This window comes from Puntigrus tetrazona, chromosome 16, assembly GCF_018831695.1.
Source record: "Puntigrus tetrazona isolate hp1 chromosome 16, ASM1883169v1, whole genome shotgun sequence".
NCBI classification, from domain to species: Eukaryota; Metazoa; Chordata; class Actinopteri; order Cypriniformes; family Cyprinidae; genus Puntigrus; species Puntigrus tetrazona.
In genome coordinates this window covers 17,727,900-17,748,758 of record NC_056714.1, presented here as the reverse complement: position 1 = coordinate 17,748,758, position 20,859 = coordinate 17,727,900, and the positions used below count along the sequence as shown (strand labels likewise).

At 37.0% G+C, this 20,859-nt stretch overlaps 4 protein-coding genes across 5 annotated transcripts; 3 read left to right on the top strand and 1 right to left on the bottom strand.

The window, feature by feature from the left end:
- The first annotated feature begins 369 nt into the window (after positions 1-369).
- Positions 370-7,977, top strand: tlr18 (toll-like receptor 18). Its single transcript, XM_043260786.1, has 5 exons — positions 370-823; positions 2,655-2,730; positions 3,284-4,257; positions 4,924-6,100; positions 6,590-7,977. Exons 3-5 carry the CDS (start codon positions 3,299-3,301, stop codon positions 7,001-7,003), a joined length of 2,550 nt encoding a protein of 849 aa, XP_043116721.1. The 5' UTR covers positions 370-823; positions 2,655-2,730; positions 3,284-3,298; the 3' UTR covers positions 7,004-7,977.
- A 1,228-nt stretch (positions 7,978-9,205) lies between these two features.
- Positions 9,206-10,644, top strand: s100a1 (S100 calcium binding protein A1). 2 transcript variants are annotated; one of them, XM_043260396.1, is made up of 3 exons: positions 9,206-9,324; positions 10,176-10,347; positions 10,420-10,644. In XM_043260396.1, exons 2-3 carry the CDS (start codon positions 10,207-10,209, stop codon positions 10,567-10,569), a joined length of 291 nt encoding a protein of 96 aa, XP_043116331.1. In that variant the 5' UTR covers positions 9,206-9,324; positions 10,176-10,206; the 3' UTR covers positions 10,570-10,644. The 2 variants fall into 2 exon arrangements, with proteins under 2 accessions (XP_043116331.1, XP_043116330.1); XM_043260395.1 differs by lacking the exon at positions 9,206-9,324 and having other exon boundaries at positions 10,006-10,347.
- Positions 10,645-11,276: 632 nt separating this feature from the next.
- mettl25b (methyltransferase like 25B) lies at positions 11,277-16,155 on the bottom strand. The gene is given in 8 exon segments (XM_043260332.1): positions 11,277-11,812; positions 12,104-12,288; positions 13,142-13,959; positions 14,099-14,233; positions 14,308-14,370; positions 14,762-14,978; positions 15,600-15,718; positions 15,911-16,155. Coding segments are annotated over 8 exon segments (1,734 nt in total). The 5' UTR covers positions 16,013-16,155; the 3' UTR covers positions 11,277-11,717.
- A 265-nt stretch (positions 16,156-16,420) lies between these two features.
- isg20l2 (interferon stimulated exonuclease gene 20-like 2) lies at positions 16,421-19,903 on the top strand. The gene is made up of 4 exons (XM_043261985.1): positions 16,421-16,534; positions 17,164-17,817; positions 18,419-18,619; positions 18,840-19,903. Exons 2-4 carry the CDS (start codon positions 17,215-17,217, stop codon positions 18,945-18,947), a joined length of 912 nt encoding a protein of 303 aa, XP_043117920.1. The 5' UTR covers positions 16,421-16,534; positions 17,164-17,214; the 3' UTR covers positions 18,948-19,903.
- Positions 19,904-20,859: the final 956 nt, after the last annotated feature.

The following is a 20,859-nucleotide window of genomic DNA, read 5'->3' as shown; positions in this document are numbered from 1 at the left end:
TCTTCCTTAAAACACACACTTGAAGAAAGTTAACTCATTATTTGAAAGCAAAATATCTTTGTTCCACTGGAAAGTAGATTGTAATAACATGAGGGGTGAGTAAATCATTTCATTTCTGGGTGGACTACCATTCAAACCTCATGTTGTATAGAGAAGCATTCAGGAGAACATTTACATTAAATTACATGATGTTTAAACTGAATTGGTTATGTTTACCTCAAACAATTTACACAAAGTAAAATTGTACGTAAAAACTAAACAAAAAGCAATCTGAATCACAGTTAACTCACTATATTGAGGTTGTATGCCTACTTGAAGGGCAATAGCTTCTTAAACTTTTAAGGGCTCACCCAAAACTGGGACTTCTGTCATCATTCACCCTCGTGTCATCATACACTTCTTTCCTCGGTGAAACAAAAGCAGACATCTTGAGAAATGTCACACTTTTTCCATTCAGGAGAAGTCAAAATATCTTCTTTTGTGTTACACAGAAGAATGAAATCATACGGGTTTGCAACGACACGAGGGTGAGTAAATGTTGACAGAATGACCATTGTTGAGTGAACTACCCCTTTAACAAGATTTTCCCTGCCGTTTCTGTTCCACTCACCGGAGCTGAATAACTGAACGATTAGCGGGGCGGAACATCGCCGTTTGCAGTTTTAGCAGAGAATGAAGGAAGAAGCTCAGTGAAAGCTGACACGATGTGCTCAAACTTCCCTCTGGGGCCGGTCGTAAGGCAATGCTGGATGTAAAATGCGATTTGAGTTGAGTTTCTACCCGTTGCACTACGTCTGACACCAAATCTTACCCCTAGAGAGAGGTAGGTGTAAAATGAAAAAGTCATGATTCGCTTGGACGTTATGTTTTTAGGATTCACGTCTCTTAGCTCATTGTTACTGCAGACTACACTGTTCATGGTCTTTTCGGACAGGTTAAGCAATGTCAAAGGCGAAGCGCGGTAGACTAATATTTAACTTACCACACATATAAAAATGTAGAGCTTGTAATTGTGCAGTAAAATATTACTTGTTGAATTATTGAGATAACCTGTATCATTCGCTGTTTAAATTTTTCAAGTCGTCATTCCGTTCATTAGGCTATGTAGCGTGACTTTTCCCCCATAAAATACAAACTGTGTTTTTTTCAGTCATAGAAGGACGCACGGTCACGTAAAATCACAGTTACATCAGGAAAGATGTTCATTGGATAGAAAAACCCAGCTAGAAAAATACCTCTAGAGAGCAACTTTGTTACATTCGTTATATTTTACCCAACTTGCTGCCTTCATTAAAAATGTTTGTTTGAATAAATCTGTCATGGGAACATGCGCAGAGACTTGAGATAAAGCGCGGTGGCTCCGCTTAGTGCCGTCTTGATCAATTCAGTTTTATATTAGTAGCTGCAGTCACTGCAGCGTGAAGTCGTGTCAGGTATTATTGCGGGAGAATGCACTGTCTAAACATTTAAAGTAAAGCTGGACGTTTCAACGTCTGTCGTAGGGCTTACTCCCAACTTTTTTACGTCTAACGTTAGCTGGCGCGTCGACTGCCCCGCAAAGTTTAGCTCCAACTCTGATCAAATACACCTGCTTTTAATATTCAAGCGATCCCGAAGACCGCAATTAGTCGCTTTAGGTGTGTTTGATTACAGCCGGAGCTAAACTTTGCAGCTAAACTCCTGTCTATTTGTACTTGCAAAATTTTAAGGTTTTGCAGAGATGCGCATACCTTAATTTTCTGTATTATAAAAGGCAATACGCTGTGCTAACGTTATATGTTTCTTCCACCAGGATTATTCACGAATCATTAAATCAGAGCGATGAAAAATCTTAAACCACTGGGGCGTATGTAAATACACTAAAACCCACTCGTGTTTGTATTAGCTACCAGCGTAACGTTTGTTTGTCTTTAAAAGTTCGTCAAAGTAATCAAACGTTAATCCTACACTGGTGTACTAACGGAAGCAACTTCATAAACACCATTTCTCTCCCCTCGTCGACTTTCTCCCTCCTTCTTCTCTTTTTTCTTATTTTTATTTCCACAATATTTATTCTAGTGCGCCATAACCTCATCACCATAGCAAACACTTTTCTTGCGCTTCACATTCCCAGATATCTGCTGCTGAAGGATTCTTGAACTTTTGCGCCCCTCAGATGTACTTTTTTTTAAATAGGTCAAACACACTTTGTGTTTGCCTGAGCTGCCTGTGATTTAAAAAAAAAAAAAAAAAAAAAAAATAGTAAAAAATTTGAAGTGACAATGTTTTGGTTATTACTTACAATTTATTTGAACTACAAAATATTAAGAAAACAAAAACTGTAGGGAAAAAAGAAAGTGACGAAAAGAAATGAAGATTGGATTGATAAACCTGTTTTGAAGATGAAATATTGAATAACTTAATGGAACTCGGCAGGGAACTGTTTCTTTTTTTGGAAGGGGGGGCAAGAAACCAAAGACAATAATGAAGGGTCTGTTCTAGAAGGCAGAGCTACTTTAGGTTAATAATTTCCTCTTTCTGTCCTTGGCGGAAATATTGAGTTGAGCAGTAAGTCACATGGCAAAAAGGTGTTTAATTATTACTGTGCTTGAGCACTGCACTCTCATTAGGAGTCTTTTAAGACATTTCGACTGACTAATCACTCTTTACGGCAGATGAAGTTTGAGGATTTATTGTGGATTCCTGCTTCTTCCATGAAACTTTAAAAAACTACAGCTTCTCATGCAAAAGGTAAAATGTAAATCTTAAGTATTATTTTTTTTATTTGTGGTTTACGCAATATGATTTTTATAGTGTAAAGAAACTGTGTAAAATAAAGTCTATAACTACTGAACATGATGTTTAATATTTTCATATTCGCAAAACAACATTATAATTGACTATATATGTGTGTGTGTGTGTGTGTGTGTTCACATTTTTTAAGGTTAACATTAGAAGTTGCTGTACACAAAATGTATTGTGAGAACATTTCTTTTTTTTCCAACAACTGAACTGACAGCATGATTGATTCACACCTGAAACAAACCATTCATTGTCTGGCAACTTCTTTCTCATTTCCTCATTGTCAACCATTCTTGAAAAGATATTAAATTCATAAATATGCTGTAGTTGCTGTAATTTTTTCCCCTTTCGAGTAAACACGGCATATTTGATTAAATTCTAAGCTTGATTTGATTGCGGTCCTCATTCGTGTCATTAAGCGTCCTTAAAATTGTAACATAAATTGAAACGCTGAGTCTGGTTTGCTAATAACAGAAATATTTTTCCCTATCCTTTGTTTCAGATCTAAACAAAGCCCATGAGAATGTTTGTTTTACTGGCTCTTCTTCTCAGCCTCCAGGCAGTTGTGCACATGAAACCAGCTAAAGCCAATCAGTCCTGCACAATAGCATCTGATATGCGTTCAGCCGACTGTAAAGGTCTACGGCTAGACCATGTGCCTGCAACAAATCTGCCCGCCTCTCTGGAAGAGCTCGACCTGTCTTTCAATACCATACAGGTCATCAGCAAACAAGATTTTTTCAAACTTAGTCATCTGAGAGTCCTCAATCTTAATTTCAACAACATCTCTTTGATTGTGGATGATGCCTTTCAGGGAAACATTTTTTTGGAGAATCTAAACTTATTTAATAACTCTCTGACAGAAATTCCATTCAAAGCCCTTGCGCCGCTCACAAATTTAAAGGTTTTAGAAATGTCAAATAATTTGTACACACAAGCATTACTGGATGCTGCTTCTTTCAATTTCACCCAGTTAAAAGTGCTGTCCATTGGTGGACCGCTGTTCAGTAGTTTGGGAAGCCGTGACCTTTATGCGTTAAAGGATATCTCATTGGGCAAGTTTGCTGTTAAAACTGGTACTGGTTTTAAAAGTTACGAACCTGGGTATTTCAGCAACCTCAACACAAAAAACTTGTGGTTCGATATAGCTTTTGATAAAAGCCCAGAAATGCTTCCAATTATATTAAAAGATCTGGAAAACAAAACTTTGGATGTGCTACGTTTCCGAAACCTTTTTGAATTTCAGTACTACACTGGCAAACAGGATATTTTTAATGGCCTACAGTATGTAAAGGCCCGGCTCCTAACCTTCTATCGAGGTAAATTCAATGAAGAGGTTATGAGAATGGCTCTGGTAAATTTGGAAATCAGTTCAATCAAAGGCCTGGAACTGCTGCTCATCGACTTTGCTCGTTCACTGAATAAAACGCAGGGATCCAGTGTAACGAACTTGACCTTGGAAAAGCTGGTGCTCTCGTAAGTTATTAACTGCTATATTTTTCAGTATCAATTTTTTAAAACAAAATGCTTAAATATTTCTCCATGTTTTTTTGTATGCAGTTAAAAAAATGCATGCATATTTCAGGAACTGGAAACCAGATACTTGTTAGAATCATTTTCATTTTTGCCAAAAACAAGATTAAATGACTTTTGTTGCTTTTATCATTACAAATGTATTAAGATACTTATTTACACTTTATTTTAAGGTGTCTTTGTTGCAGTGAAATTATTAATTTATGTACTGAGTGAAATAATTAACTACATGTACCTATATGGTTTGGGTTATGATTAGGGTTTGGGTTAGTTTTACTTGCATTTAGTTATGCATAATTTATTGTTCTTATAATAATGCGCAAACCGTCAAACAAACACAAATCGCATCCTAACATGTTTTCACATTATGGTAGTCTGCATGTTGTTGCAGAACCTCTTTCACAGCAAGGGGTGCAACTATGATCTCTACTTTGCCTAACAATAAGTGTAATTTATTTCTTAAAAGTACAAAAATAATTGTTAATGGAACCATAGTAGAATTAGAACCATTAAGAGGAATCGGCAAAGTTAATTCTCATTTCTCTTTATGTATTTTTATTGTGAGAAAAAATAGCTTTGTTATTTTGATGTTGCTGTTTTGTTCTACAGGGACATCAGTAATCCAGATATAATGCGTTTCGACTGGAGCTTCACCTGGCTCAATCATATCCGCCAGTTCATTGTATGGAATGTGAACTTCAACAGCGTGCCGTGCGACTCGTGGCCCGAGATGAAAAGTGTTGAGCTTCTGGACATCTCTAACAACCAGCTGAGGGACAGCTACATTTATAACCCACTATGTGACACTAGAAACGTATTGCACAAGCTTGAAACCTTCAACGTCAGTCGCAATCGACTTACCAGCCTCAGTGACTTGGCATCTCTGACCAAAGATTTTGTCAAGCTGACTACAATTGATATGAGTCACAACGAGCTGCAGTATATGGGAAACCATGACTGTCAATGGAGACAAACCATTACTAAAGCAATCGCTCATCATAATAGTCTGACGAGTCACTGTTTTAAGTGCCTTCCCACTTCCGTAAGCTTCCTCGATCTTTCATACAGCAGCTTAGACCAGCTTGACATGGAATATTTTAATAAGGCATCCAATCTGACCGAGCTCCTCCTCAGTGGCAACAAGATCAAGTTCATCCCTTCCGGCTGGAGAAATCCATACTTGAGGATGCTCGCTTTAGACGGGAACTCCTTTGGACTTGTTAGCTTGACGTCTTTTAAGGACATGCCTAGCCTGCGTAGCCTGACTGCAGGAAACAACCCTTATCATTGTACCTGTGATCTCTATACCTTCATACAGGAAACCACAAGCAAGGGCAAAGTGACCATCACAGACTGGCCAAACAACTACAAGTGTTACCATCCCGAACGTCTTCTCAACACAATGGTATCACGATACTTTCCTGGTCATTTAGCGTGTAATATTACACTCGTTATCATCGTCTGTGTGTCAACAACAGCAGTCGTTGTTCTTGGTCTGACGCTTCTGTGCTACATATTTCACGTGCCGTGGTACATTAAAGCTACATATCAGATCATCAGAGCCAAGTACAGGGCCCACAAAGAGGGTTCAGGCCAGGCTGTGGACTACACCTTTCATGCTTTCATCTCTTACAGCCATGCGGATGCAGACTGGGTTAGAAACCAGCTGCTCCCTTGTCTAGAGAATTCTAAGCCTCCTTACCGCCTCTGCATCCACGAAAGAGACTTCACTCCAGGGAAGTGGATCATTGACAACATCATTGAGAACATTGAAGATAGTCGCAAGGTATGTCCTCACACATTTATGTTCTTCAAAAATGCCTGTCCTCGAAAGAAACATGCAATGTCACCATTTTTAAAATGATTGGAACAAGTCTTTTTCTGATTCATCTTTTTGTGTATCATAGTAGTGTGGATGTAGTGTGGATGTAAATATCTAAACCTTTATATTATAGAAGCTTATTTTTATTTTAAAAAAAAAACCATTTTATTATATATCTCAGAATTGCAAAATTATTTACCATAAATACGACTTTATATCTCACAGTTGCAACATCATAGACTAACATTCAAAATTTTGGGTCGGGTGGATAAGTCTTCACCAATATTTTATTGTATTTTCAAATTAATGGATTATTCTTATGTTAATTTGATTGGGCTATCATTTACAATAACCCCTAAAATAAATGAAAGAGCATTGTCTAAATACTCTAATAAATGTCTAATATTTTTTACATTCCCAAACTGCATCCTAAAATGTTTTCTTGTTATTAAGGTAATCTTCGTGTTGTCCCGCAACTTCGTGAACAGCGAGTGGTGCAACTATGAACTCTATTTTGCCCAACAGCGGGCCATTGGCAAGACGTTTAGTGATGTCATCCTGATTGTGAAGGAGCCCATAGACCCAACTTCCCTTCCCAGTAAATTCTGCAAGCTCAAAAGGATGCTCAGTACCAAAACCTACCTAGAGTGGCCCCAGCAACCCACAGAACAGAGCTTTTTCTGGGTGCAGCTGAGGAGTGTTCTGGGAAAACCAAACATTATAAGACAGCGTACGACCAGCCGTCATAGTCGCCCATCTTCAGTGAGGTCTGTTTCCCAGACTGAGCTGCCACAGGACCAGAGTTCTGCAGGTACAGCTGAAGATGGCCACCAAATCACTGATGAAACTCCTAATAGGTGTTTATGAACTAGCTTGAAGGACATAAATAATGTTATCAGTGGCAGAGATTACTTGAAAGAACATGTAGCTGTTAATTTCCAAGTATTCAGAATATCGCGTGTATTGTAGCAGCTGATCTGCAAGGGTGTTAAGCTAAGATTCGTCTAAACCAGTTTGTCTGACTAACTGGTTGCAGAAGGAATGGAAAAAGTTAATTCTGACTCATATGTTCAGTGAGTGAGCAAAAACAAGTAGACAAACCACATGCTCAACAACACACATGCTCACTTTGTCAATCAATAGTTCTATTTACTTTAGTATGCAAGTATATACTTATCTTAATTAGGGTAGTGAGCTGCAATACTGTTTCCACATCTTATGCTGAACTTGTCATTAAATAAGGTTTTGATATATTTTAAATGAAAATAATTAACATTTAAAATTGTTTTGTAAATACAGTGTATAGATTTTATGCATTTGTTTTTATCAGACATTTAAATGTATCTTTTTATACACAAATGTATTTTGTATCTGTGAATTTGTGATTAAAAAATGTGAATGCCTTCTATTTTTGTTTTGATAAAAGAATAATGGCAATGGCAAGACTATGAATAGATAGATGGAGAAACAGATGTGCTTGATTGATTTGTAAAGAGGAAATCATAAAATAGAGTTGCCATGGTTACCATATAAAGTAAGTATCATTTAAAAAAATATAAAAAAATTATACTGTGCCTCTTAGGCCGGCACTACAATGTTCTATCTCTAGGCAGTTTGAATAATTCCTCTCTCGTTCTATTATTCTTTATGATCTGGATTAGGAAATAACCTGTGCCCCTCGCTCTGAGTTTGATATGCCCACAACTAACTTCACATTCAACTCCATTAATGATGATTTTTGATGTCTGCTCTATTTAGTTGTGAATCATGAATCATAAAATGTATTTTACTGAACAGATGGATCCGTGCAAATAAACAAGAAGCTATGACGCATCATTTTATCTTGTATGTTTACCTTCTCGTGTGATTTTTCAGAGCCATAATAAAAGTGGCGGATGTTTAGTCATCACTGTTTGTGTCTGTTGGTGTAGGTGGTACTGCTTTAGTGTGTGTATTTATGTGATTGATATAATACCGTTTTTGTTAGTATTTTGAATTAGCGTTGACTTTTACATGTTCTGATTGTTTTTTACCTTTAGTAATTTGTTGATTTTGTTTAGTTTTTTTATATGTCCATATCTTCCTTTCATTTTATTAACAGTTCCAGTTTATTTTGTTTTTGTGTATATATATCTTATTTAAATGTATTTTAGTTAACATTTCTTTAAGGTAATGGAAATATTTCCATAACCCTAATAATAATAATAACATTTTTGAAACAATATTAAGTCACTGATAGATTCATTCTAGACAAATTTATTACTGTGATAATGAAACAACAACTTCATGCCTCACTCCACCTCATAACATTGCCCAATACAAGATTCCTTTAGCCTGACACGGATATTGTTTGACCTGGTTTAAACCTTAGACTGAACCAAAAGTGCTTTAATAAGAGATAAAGTGAGTAGGTTACTGAAGTGAAATTTGAGATAAAATGATGCCAGGAATTCATCTAGTTGGCCTCATGAGACCATGCTTCAAGTTCCAGAACTTCTATCATGTAGGTAAACATAGCAAAGTTATATACGAAGCTGTATGTGATCTTTGCCTTGATTTGTTAACTAGTGAAATCATTCCAAAAGCAAAATCTAAGCAGTTACTTGTATTCTATTATGAACCTACACAAATTACTTCTACCGCTATCTCATTTATTTTAGCACATTGGTCTCAAACTCAACTCCTGGAGGGTCACAGCTCTGCACAGTTTAGCTCCAAATCATGCCTGCTTGGAAATTGCTTGTGTTGATTAGCTGGATCGGGTTTGTTTGATTAAAGTTGCAGCTAAACTGTGCAGAGCTGTGGCCCTCCAGGACTTGAATTTGAGACCAATGTTTTAGCACATTATTAGAGAACTTAGATCAGGGATGAACAAAGCAGTGTCCTGCAAAGTTTAGCTCCAACCCTAATTAAACTTACATAACTAGACATGTTAGAAACGTCCATGCAGGTGTACGGAGGCAAGTCGGAGCTACACTCTGCCGGACACAAGCCCACCAGGACCTAGTTTGGACAGCCCTGGTTTAGATCGTGTGAGCGTGCGTCATGATGTCATTGGACGTGCGTGCTGCGGTTGGACGAAACCCCGCCCACTTGATTATTTCCCCCGCACAGGTGAATGGACTCTATTTAATGACTGGGCGCCGGTAACTTTTCAAGCGCTAGTTAGGTGCCACTTCTTTGTCTAGGTAAGTTGAGAATTTTCTTTGTTTTTATTGACATACTAATGTTTTGCTGACAGCTTTCTGGATATATTGTAGGCCTATATACGTCGTTATGTGTAAACATACAGTTGTCAATGGTTTAACACGTTTAAGCCCCTTTAAGATAATTATTTAATTGTTAAATGTTAATGCGTATTATAAGACCCTTTCATTAAAAAAATAAAATAAATAATATTTGGTACATAACTCTCCTTGTAATACGAATAAGGCCGTTTTTGCAACTTAATAAGCAGTACGTATTACTACAATGACCAATACGAGTGATTTATTGAACCAACGTCAATTAAATAGTTTAATAGCGCTGATAAAAAAAAAAAAAAGTTCTTGTTCATTGGCTCATTTGTGGATTGGTTTACCGGTTAAATGCTTTTTTTTTTTTTTTTTTTTTTTTTTCTCCTTTGAACGTTAATTTCTTTCTGAGACTTTAGACTTGATATGCATTTTTTTAAGTCCTTAATGGTGGATAAATAGCATCAGAGCCTTTAGTTCATACAAAAGACTAATTGAATAATTGATGTATACCTGTCTTCCATCTCCCTCATGATCGTCATCAGCCTGCCGGAGCCAAAAGGCCTGTTCGCTCACAGATATTAGATTCCTTCGTGGCTATGTAACCCCATTCTTAGGGGGATAGTGGGGCCTCTGGGGTCAGCAGGTGTCTGTTCAAACAGCGCATGCTTTTAAGAATCGAAAAGGGCTATGCATTTTCACAAAACGTTAATTTATTGGATGCAGATAATGCATTTTAAAATGAATTTGAGCATGCATGGATTCTCAGGTGTTCACGTGATTAGCAAAATGTATTTATTTTTCAGAGTATATATAAAGGATAAAAAACAAACAAACATGGTATCAAAACTGGAAGACGCAATGGAAGGTCTGATTAAAGTGTTCCACACGTACTCTTCCAAAGAAGGAGACAAGTACAAGCTAAGCAAAGCCGAGCTCAAGAGTTTGCTTCAGGGAGAGCTCAGCGACTTTTTAGCAGTAAGTTTTTAGCCATACTAAGTAGCGTTAACACTTATATCTCCCATGCATAAAAACTGTCTCCTGTTGTAGGCAAGTAAAGACCCCATGGTTGTGGAGAAGATCATGTCCGATTTGGATGAGAACCGGGATGGAGAAGTGGACTTCCAGGAGTTTGTTGTGCTGGTGGCTGCTCTCACAGTGGCATGTAATGAATTCTTTGTTGAGAGCATGAAGAATTAACATTTTTCCATGTCTCCCTTCAGTTGTGTGAAATTTTGTAAGTGTTATCACAAATAAAGACTCTAGTGATGTGCAGAGTGTTTTGAGAGTGTTGAATTGAACTCTAAAGTGTGCACAAGATACAATGTGTTGTATGGAGCCAGTGGTTCCTAGCTGAAGGGTGCAATACTACATAAAATGAGCTAAAACACATTAAGATTTAAATTTGATGTTTATGTTTCTTTTTCTTTAAACCTAAAAGAAACAATTGGATTCCCACTGTCTTGGAAGACCTAAATATGAGGAAATCTTAAAGGAGCGATTTCCAGACCTGGAAATGGAGATTAATCAAACCCTAAAAGATCTAAATTTTAATGAAACGTTGATCTTTAAAATATTTTATTTGGCAAAACAAATGTTTTAGGTTAAGGTGAATCTTGATGTAAATGGTTCAATAAATAATTTAACCTTTATTCCATACATTCTAATACATCAGCACTTCTAGTTTCTATAAATAAAGCTGAAATGAGAAAATAATTTGGTTTGTTACTGCAGTAAACTTTATGTACTAGAAATCATGCAGCTTTAGCATATTCTCTCTGAAAGCTTGACCTGATTTTATATTAAGACTGCCATCTATAGGTTAAAAAAGGACACGTCAGGCTTTTCATTAGTGTTTTGTTTTTATTTACAATTAGAACATTTTTGTAAATAACAAACACAGTAGATCCCGGGTCTGAATGTCTTTTGTAATAAATATGAGCCATAGATGATAGCAACTTTGGCCAGTGAAATATAAATCCTGTTCCTTAAGAGAAAAGTTTATGCAATAAATCCAGTCTGACAACTATGAAAAAAGCACAAACTAGTTTGTCTTTATAACAAAGTTAAAAATATTTTTAAAAATTCTCTCCAATTCAGACAAAATCTCAGACAGTTTTTGCTTATAAGTGAAGAAAAGCATAACAGGAATAAATGATTGACAATGAGCTATTAATGGGTCACTATGGAAAATGGAAAATCAGACCTCTAATTTCAGTTTTCAAATGTCAGATGGTTTGTGTGACGGTTCATTCAGGGGATTTTATTTATAAATTGTTACTGTTAATCTAATTACGTGGTTGTGATTCAGAACTTGGATTCAAATATCTTGGTGTGTGTTATTTCGTTCAGCTCTGTGCTTCTTTGGGCTTGACGGCCACCAGTACCAGGTTTCGTGGGGAAAAAGCAGCATCAAAAAGTGGGATGATGTTACTCTGGAAACCTGAATATAAAAATATAAAGATGAATTATAATTATACAATCAGGGAATATCAAAATTTTATAATGATTCTGATTTTAACACCTGGAAAATGTATGAATAGAAGTTAAGTCAAAATCTAAAATATTTTATTTTGTAGATACTGATATTTTTGAGTAAAAAAAACATATGAGATTTCTGTCTGTAAAACATTAATATTAAAAAATTAATCAAATAATATTTAAATTACATGTAAAAAAAACCCACTAATGCTAATTTGGTCATTTTCAGTTCTTCATATGAGTCTTCATTAACCTCTCTCTTGCAGGAAAATCATTCTGTCCAGTAACACTAGAGTTTCCACCACAGGTGCGAGGAGAAGAACCAGGCTGAAGTATGCCACCACTTTACCCTGGTGCGCTAGCATTTCATCAACAGCAGCAGGGTCAAGTGCGAGATCAGAAGGTAGGCCCACCCGTGGCAGTGCCAAACGAGCATACCTGGGACAAAACAGAAGATAACATTAAAATGCAGCCGTCTAGTATCTCAGATGTACTTGAAAATATGACATGTGGCAATGAGATTTAGATTATTTAAGACTTCTGAACTAGTTTCTCAAGTCCTTCTTGTTCCAGAAACTGAAGCTCAGGGGTGAGTCACAGATTCTGCAATTCTTTAAAGGGGTCATGAACCGAGAAACCAAAATTTCACACACAAGCGGTCATTGTACAATCAAAGCATCCTTTCTCATATCCCAAAACTTTCTCGTCTATCTAAAAAACAGTTTATACTGAAGGCCAAAATGACTTTTTTCTAAATAAGACATTATGATTGTGGTGTTTACATGAGCTGCTGTGACTTTGTTACCCCCGGAGCTGTTAATGTCAAGCCCTGAACATATTAATGGTGTTAAAATCAGATTATTGTTGTCCATGTAAACGTACAGTAGAAGCGAAAGATGATTAACGCCTGCTTTTATATGTTGTTTAATCCCGATTCATTCATGTAGAGTTGTCGAGAGAGGTGAATGCACAGGTCTATGTAGAAACCGAATGATAAAGATGGCTCTGTAGACAACAAGATGCTGTGCAGGGCCAAGATGTGGAAAAACATTGACATACGTCTTTACATTGCTTTCCTTATGCTCTCAACATTTAGAAAAATGTAAGAAATGTATTTTTAATGCCCAGGTTGCCAGGTTTTCGAAACAAAACCTCCCCAACAGGTACTGGTGCCAAAAAACAGCAAAGAAAATAGTGGACCTTAGAGAAAGGTGCAAAATTAAAAACAAAGACAGTGCATTACCTCTTTGAAAAAATTATAATTCTCAAATGTAACAGTAAAGACACTAACTCAGAAAATGACAGTGCGTGGGCTTTCCTAACAGTCTGAACTCCCGGTCTGCGCATATCGGGCCTCTCCGCTCTGATGATGCTTTCTAAGATGGCTCTATAGCAGTGTGTCCTCAGTAAGCCACTCTCCTCTCTCAATCGGTGGAGATAGTCCTCTATTGCATGACACGCTCCCTCTCGTGCCTTATACGACAACTGGTGCGCTGGTAATCCACAGACCCAGTCGCTCATCGGATAACCATATTCTGAACAGGAATCCACCACTCTGTCTGCAGAAAATGGGGGCTGGAAAACGCCTGGAGGGTTTGGGTTTTCCTTGGTTGAGATTTTCATGTAGCAGCAAGCGACTGATGTGATGACCTGAACGCGAGGGCAATTGACAAAATGACGTAGAAGTGTAGAACTAAGGTCTCCACAAGCATGAAGTCCGGTGAGGACAAAACAGCCAAGTTTTTCGGCATCACAAGCAGCAACTGGTACAGTTTTACAGGTAAGCATTTCGGTGGCCATCCCTGATGGAAAAAGCCCAGTGTTTATTTGTGCTACAGAGTCTGAAGCATTGACGTCAGTTTTTTGAGTCAGCAGTATATTTTGTAAATCTTGTGCTTTGATTTGGCATGAATGCGGCTCTAGATTCAGCTCCTCCACCCGCTGTTTCTTTTCATATGGGCCAGTGGTTGCTCCAATACTGTCATTTTCAGTTGCTGTCAGACCAAGCTGCTGAATGAAGACATCCCACGAAGCTTTTGGGTTGACCCAGCCCACCACATGACGAGGAGGAGGACCAGGTGCAGAATAAAGACTTTGAGAATTTCCTGACTACAACAGAAACATGAAAGATGCTTGATGACATATATTTCTTATATAAAAACCTGTGGTTTATATAGTTAGGACATGTTGATGAAAATACGTAGTGTAAAGGATAATATTAATAGATTATAAAATAAAATGAATTAACCTTCTGAATATCTTTAGTGAGTGTCAGTACAAGCTGTCTATCAAATTTGGTAGCCATGGAAACAAGGTTAGGGTCAGCCTCAATTCCAGTGACATCCAGACCAAGTCCAAAAGACAGAAACCTCGTCAAATGGCCCTGTAGGACGGATCAAATTAAAGTGAGTAACACACAAATTTAGAACAAAAAAATTAAGCAAGTCATTACTGTACCTGTCCAGACCCAACGTCAACCACACAGCTACAGTTAGCCTGATCACATAATTTCTTGACCAGCTAGGAGAGACAGTTCAGCAGAAGAAAAATGTTTGAATAATCCTCAGTATCTTTAGATGATCAAATAATGCTAAAGCTGCAGTCCATTTTTGGTGCTCTAGCAGTTAATAAACAGAGCTACTTGACCAATCACGGGGTTACCAGGCTACTCCGCAGTGGTCCCTAGCCAAACCAGACTAAATAGTCTGAATGTAAACACTTATTACAGGTGTACCACAGTGATTCAGGACCACGCGAAAACTGTTTGGAAAATGGATTCATGGTGTACTTGTACACATTTTGTTCATTTTTAAAAAGTTATGGACTGCAGCTTTAATGGAGTCATATTTCTTTAAAAATGGCAATCATTTATTTCCATATTAACATTACATGATGCATAATGTACCCGTACCGTGCCTAGTCAGCGGATTTCGTGCTGCTTCTTGGGCTTGACGTGCTTACGGAATATGTGTCCTAACAAAGAACTCTGACTCTGGTTCGACTGAAACTCCTCTGGCCCTGCTGCACCTGTGTCCTGGCTGTGCCCGCCTGGTGCTTTACGTGGAAACGACAGCGAATGTGCTGCCGTCCGCAGTGCCAGCAAGGACAGAGGCCACACAGATGGGTACCTAAAACACAGAATAAATACAACACCCTTGCATTTACTTTAATTCATGTTCACTATAATAAAATAGTAAAAAGGAAAAGAAAATTATATATGTATTTAAATACGTCATATGCTGAAACTTTTACAAGAAAGATATTAAAAGCACAAAAGCATCACAATGATGCTAAACTAACTATGGGTATGGTAGAATAAGCATATGGTGGTCCCAACGCAAAACCAGATTTTTCAGACAAGAAATAAAGTTATAAAGTATGTATTTTATCACGTCACACATTTCTATCTGAAGAGTTCAAATGCAAAAGCCTTTAAGTTCCATCTGAAGTTTTTATGTCAATGAACATATTTATCAGGCTCTTATGATAAGGTTCAGTAAACTTCCTCTAATGGCATTGTACAGGTCCTTTTCTATGCAATTAAAGTGAAAGAATTAAACATCAATATAGGAGCCTGATCATTTTGGAAGAAAGTTTTAGAATGCACATTTGAACTCTTCGTCTATTTATCTCAAAGCTTTTTTCTACAGGCAAATGCTCCAAATTAGATTTTGAGCAATGTTCTGGCTTTGTAACATTACCTTAATTTAAGGCAACCAGAGACAGATACAAAGAATAAACTCATTTACCGCCTGTCCTTAATCTCTTTATCCAGCAGCAGATCAGCGATCTGTGGTGGTGTAAGATCACCGAGGGCGTCCTGCCAGCTCACAGGCAGAGTGTCCCACAAACTCTCACTGAAGAACTCCTGCGTGGACGCACAAACACAGATACACTTTCACATGCACATAAATATTTTAGTTGACAGAAACCCTCAGCTTAACACACCGGATTATCCGTTTACTGTTACGTTCACACTTGCATTCTTGACGAACTTCACAACATAGCAGTTTATAATGCACAAACACTGAAATGGTACAATAAGTTGTAGATTCATTACTATTATGTAGGAGTCTGATATGTGTCTGTAGGTTGACAGCAGCGAAGTCAGCTTCTCAGCTAAGTCTCTCTGCTCCTGCTCTGAAAAAGCCGCCACAAACATTTCTGCAGCACTAAAAGCACCACGCAGGTTAAACTAGGTGTCCTTCAATAATCCGAGCATTTATTTAATATAAAAACTTAATTGGAAACGTATTAAGACTGTGGTGTTTACATGCAGCAGCCCGACCACACGTGTTCACAGGCGCGCCGCCTACCACTGATGTGCGACTCGTGAACAAATGACTCGGTTAAACTGATTCACAAAAGTGATTCGTTCACGATTGGGAGTTGTCCATTACTTCGTTATGAACGATGCATTTTTTGTACACAAATGTGTACAACTCTATACCATAATCACCCTAATAATTGAAACTACGCCGAAAACCGAATTAACAGTAAACAGAAACCTCTAAAATCACAGATGTGGGGTTTGAACCGTTTGTTTGAAATGAACAGTTTGAACTTCCTTTAGCCGTTAAACTCCGACCCGGAAGTACATGCGCATCCACAAACATAACATGCTTGTTATGAACGCCATAATAGGAAACAGTATAAAAATGTCGCTGTTTTGGGACAAATTATGGTATGGCTTTAGTAACTTTGAATGGTTTTGTCTATACGTTATAGAGTCGCACACGTTAATTCGCTGTTCACTGTGTAATATTTGAGAACTGGCTAGATAACTTGTCGATCATGGAAATGTGCTTTGATGTGACATTCAAGAGAAATGTTCATAATCGGTTTATTTAAAAGACATTAGCGACCTGTTATTTTAATCCAAAGCCTACATGATTCAGGAACAAAAGTGAAAATGTTAAGTCTGTCTAGTAAAACCGTCAACCGTGAATAGATGCTATTGTCTTTGCATAGTTTTAAAAATATCGTTTATAAAGGGGATTACAAACGTTAACTTTTTTGACAGCCTTTTTTATTTTATGATTTGTCGTCGAGCGCATTTCAAAAGGCATATATATATATATATATTACCCAATGTATAAAGACTCATTTTATACAGTGAAACATGATTATAAAGATAAGTAAATTAAAATAGAATTTGTTTCTGTTTCATTGTTACTTTTGTACTATTTATTGTAGTATTGTACTGTATTTCTCGTACACTTTTCTGCAGAAGGATTATTACAATCGTTTTGTGCTATCATGTTAGTTCTTTGTCTTAACAGTCATTTTTCTTTTTCTTTGTCACTATTTAAGAGTAAAAGAAGATCAGGAAGACTGCTGTAAACAATCTCTGGGTGTGCAAGAATGTCAGGGATTATGCTGAACCTGGTTTGTGAGCCCAGTCAAGGAGGCAAATCAAATAAATCCAGAAGAAATTCCAAGCATGAACGTTTCCTTGGAAGGAGACATTACTTGGAACACAAGGGTTTGTTGAAAGAGAAACAAAATAAAAAGGGTAACAAAAGGAACAAGCAGAAAAATAAAAACAAGTCAGGAAACGCAAAGCTTGATCAATCAAAACCAGGTGCTATTTTTCCTAAATTTACCTCTCATCTGCCTAATAAGACCAACGAGCCTTCTAGTTCTTCACAGACATTTTCCAAGAATTCCACGCTTGCATTTCCATCCACTGCCTCCACATCTCAGAGGCATCCAAGACCCCAAGCGGCACCCCGCAGTCTCGGATCTTTAAAATATGTAGCGTTAGACTGTGAGATGGTGGGCACAGGACCGAAGGGGTTTCGTAATGAACTTGCTCGCTGCAGTATCGTCAACTACGAGGGTGATGTGATATATGATAAATATATCAAACCCATCAATCCTGTGACGGATTTCCGCACTTGCTGGAGTGGAATCAGGCGGCAGGACCTACTCCATGCCATACCCTTTGATCAGGCACAGAAAGAGGTATGAAAGAGCTTTTCTACTTTAATCAGCATGTTATTTTGCATTTATATATATAGAAGACACTTTAATCAAGCAAATCAGCAGTTTTTAAAATAAAAATCCTTTCCCATTTCCTTATACCCTGATATGATTAAAATAACTCAAACTGAAATAAGTATGATTACAATTGTTTTTTTTTTAACCTATTACTTTTTTTTGTCAGTTCACAGACAATCAAATAATGTTGTAATTTGTTACATAATAATATTTTACATAATATGTAACATATACGTAACATTCAACAAATGTTAGGAGATTTGTTTTTGCATTTAAAAATGTTGACGCAGTATATATTGGTAGAACAATATCTTATCCTTTATCAGACTGTGTTATGTTTTAAAGTTTTGACATTTTGATGCCCGAATTCATAGCATTTAAAATGACTGGTTTTAGATTTGATTATTTATATATAATAATTTTTTTACATTTCTTTTTATTTCATTATTCAGACAAAAATATTCATTTATTCACTGAGCTCAAAATAAACCAAGTAATGACAAACCAGTAATAGTTTGATTGATTTCCTAAGTCTACTAAGCATCATTATACATTTTGCCCACAGATTTTGAAGATAATAACAGGGAAAGTGGTTGTGGGCCATGCCATTAATAATGACTTCAAGGCCTTAAAATATTTCCATCCTGTTTGCCAAACACGAGATACGGCGCGGATTCCACTGCTAAACGAGAAAGCTGGACTGCCTGTGAAAGAAATGCCGTCTCTGAAGAGGCTCGCTAAGGCTATTCTCAAAAAGGACATACAGGTGGGTTTAACTCGGCACAAAACTCTGTATCGTGGCTCAGCGGATGTGAGGTTCTCCTGAGCCACACGGATCACAGGGTATATCTGGAGTCAGTTCAAAGCCTCCTAAGATCGAAAGAAGACGCATCTGATTGTTTTTATAAAGAAAGTAAAGACCGGCATGGCTTTTTTTTTTTTCCCCACTTTAAACTTTAAAACTCACTCTCCTCTTCTGTTTTCAGACAGGGAAGGGAGGCCACTCATCAGTAGAAGATGCCAAAGCCACCATGGAACTGTTCAAAGTAGTGGAAAGCATGTGGGAGCAAAAACTCTCAGAGCCTTTCAGCTAAAGCAATGGATCTAGCTCTGAATCGAAAAAATATAAAAGCTTTTTAAAGAGAGGATTTTTAATTCCTGCCTTTTTATCAGCTAAATATATCTGCTATGATTGGTTTTAAATGCCACCAGGGGGCTCTTCAGATTCTGAAAAAAAAAGGATTTTAAGTTATATTGGTTTTGTTGGCTGTTTAATGCAACTACGGTGCAAATAATTTGACACTATGATAAAATGTCCACGTGATGCCTTGAGTTCTGTTCAGAATCTTTACAGAAAGTTAAAAAAAGAAAAGAAAAAAAGAGCTTTCCGGCTGTCTGTCGAACAGGACGAGTCAGCATTCCTCTTCTACTCTGACTTCAACACCACCACATGAATTAAAGCTTCTCCTGTATTTAACTGTCCAAATGAACAGGGCCTCAACTGCTATCCTTAAGATTACAGTCAAAGCTGTTTTCCTTCCAAACCCACTCAATCATCAGTCAGTCTGTTTTTAAGAGTCCGGTCGCACCGCTTTGGTGATGTTTGGGAAGCAGCTGGATGTTCCTTGCCCACCAGTTTCCCAGCAGTTGAAAAAGCTCACGATGGACTGGATTTTAGCCTTATTTGGCATTCATCCTCTTTTGCAGAAAGGTGCTGTCTGACATACCGTGGAACACATTCTGATACTTGTTTTATGTAGAGTATACTTACTTTTTGCAACTTTTTTGCATGATTAAGTATTCTTTAAAATATGCTGACTCAATGTAGATAATTTAGGCCCACACATTTAGAATGGCTTTGAAAATCTTTAGTGCAGTCCTAAAGGGTTCACTGGTGACTACTGTTATATTATCTATGAGGTGTGCCTTATTCTGAAGAGTGGCTGTTTTTGACATAGTGCCAAATTTGTCATTTTTCTTGTTCATTTCAAGTATTATACCAATGTTAAGATTTATTGTGACACCACATTAAAGTTATGATTGCATCAGATTTTTACATGTAATCTATAGAGTAGGATGGATGGATAGATGGAGAGATAGATAGTGTCACATGATTCTTCAGAAATCATTGTAATATGCAGATTTGATGCTCAAGATTTCTTTAAAACAGTTGTGCTGCTCAATATTTTTATGAAACCTTGATAATTTAAAATTATTCAATCACTTGCTGAACACAATAATCAGTTTAATTGAGTACATTTCCAAAATTGTAATGAGAGTGAATATGTGATGAAATAAGAATGCTTAGTTTTGAACCCTAATATTAGTATTTGCAATCTCTAAATTGTCCTTTTGTAACATTAATCTTGGTCAATAATAATTTCTACATTTGCTAATGCATTAACATTTAAGTTATATAAGCATTATGTGTTATGAATTAATACGAATGTTCAGTAAATAATACATACAAACAATATTTAATACACATAATATTAATACATGCTGTAAATTGTTTATTGTTTCCGTTTATTGTAATCCGTTCACTAATATCCGTAATTTTAACGTTTCCCTGATGAAATTGGGTTGATAGGATGTGCTGTAGCGAGAAGGCAGTCGGTGACTTCATACTTTCCCGCTTGTGGCTTGGATATGGATGGTAGTAATGTTTGTAAAACGGTTCAAGTTTCAAAATCCTCAATGGCTGACAGGCAGAGGTAATCCTGTGGTACAGAAAGAGGTACCCTTGCTTATTACTAAAGGATTACCATAATGCCAGAGGCAATAAATAATGCACTGTAGTTTTATTGTCTGGTCCTAGTCACTAAAGGATTACCATAATGCAAGGTAAAATAAAAAAAGCACTGTCGTTTTTATGCATATGGTTATTTTCTGTAGATGTTCAGAGTGATATTATTAGATGTTTCATCTTCAGCGTATTTTTAGCATTTCTGAGACAGTCAGCTTTGTTGAAGAATATGTTATGTACAAAGTCATATTCACCCTCCG

Bases quoted from the DNA above. Each gene is read 5' to 3' on its own strand.
- tlr18 (XM_043260786.1), top strand. From the start codon at position 3,299: ATGAGAATGTTTGTTTTACTGGCTCTTCTTCTCAGCCTCCAGGCAGTT. The intron at 4,258-4,923 runs GTAAGTTATTAA...TTTGTTCTACAG, and splicing joins TTGGAAAAGCTGGTGCTCTC to GGACATCAGTAATCCAGATA. The intron at 6,101-6,589 runs GTATGTCCTCAC...CTTGTTATTAAG, and splicing joins ACATTGAAGATAGTCGCAAG to GTAATCTTCGTGTTGTCCCG.
- s100a1 (XM_043260395.1), top strand. From the start codon at position 10,060: ATGCATTTTCACAAAACGTTAATTTATTGGATGCAGATAATGCATTTT. The intron at 10,348-10,419 runs GTAAGTTTTTAG...CTCCTGTTGTAG, and splicing joins AGCTCAGCGACTTTTTAGCA to GCAAGTAAAGACCCCATGGT.
- isg20l2 (XM_043261985.1), top strand. From the start codon at position 17,215: ATGTCAGGGATTATGCTGAACCTGGTTTGTGAGCCCAGTCAAGGAGGC. The intron at 17,818-18,418 runs GTATGAAAGAGC...TTTTGCCCACAG, and splicing joins TTGATCAGGCACAGAAAGAG to ATTTTGAAGATAATAACAGG. The intron at 18,620-18,839 runs GTGGGTTTAACT...TTCTGTTTTCAG, and splicing joins TTCTCAAAAAGGACATACAG to ACAGGGAAGGGAGGCCACTC.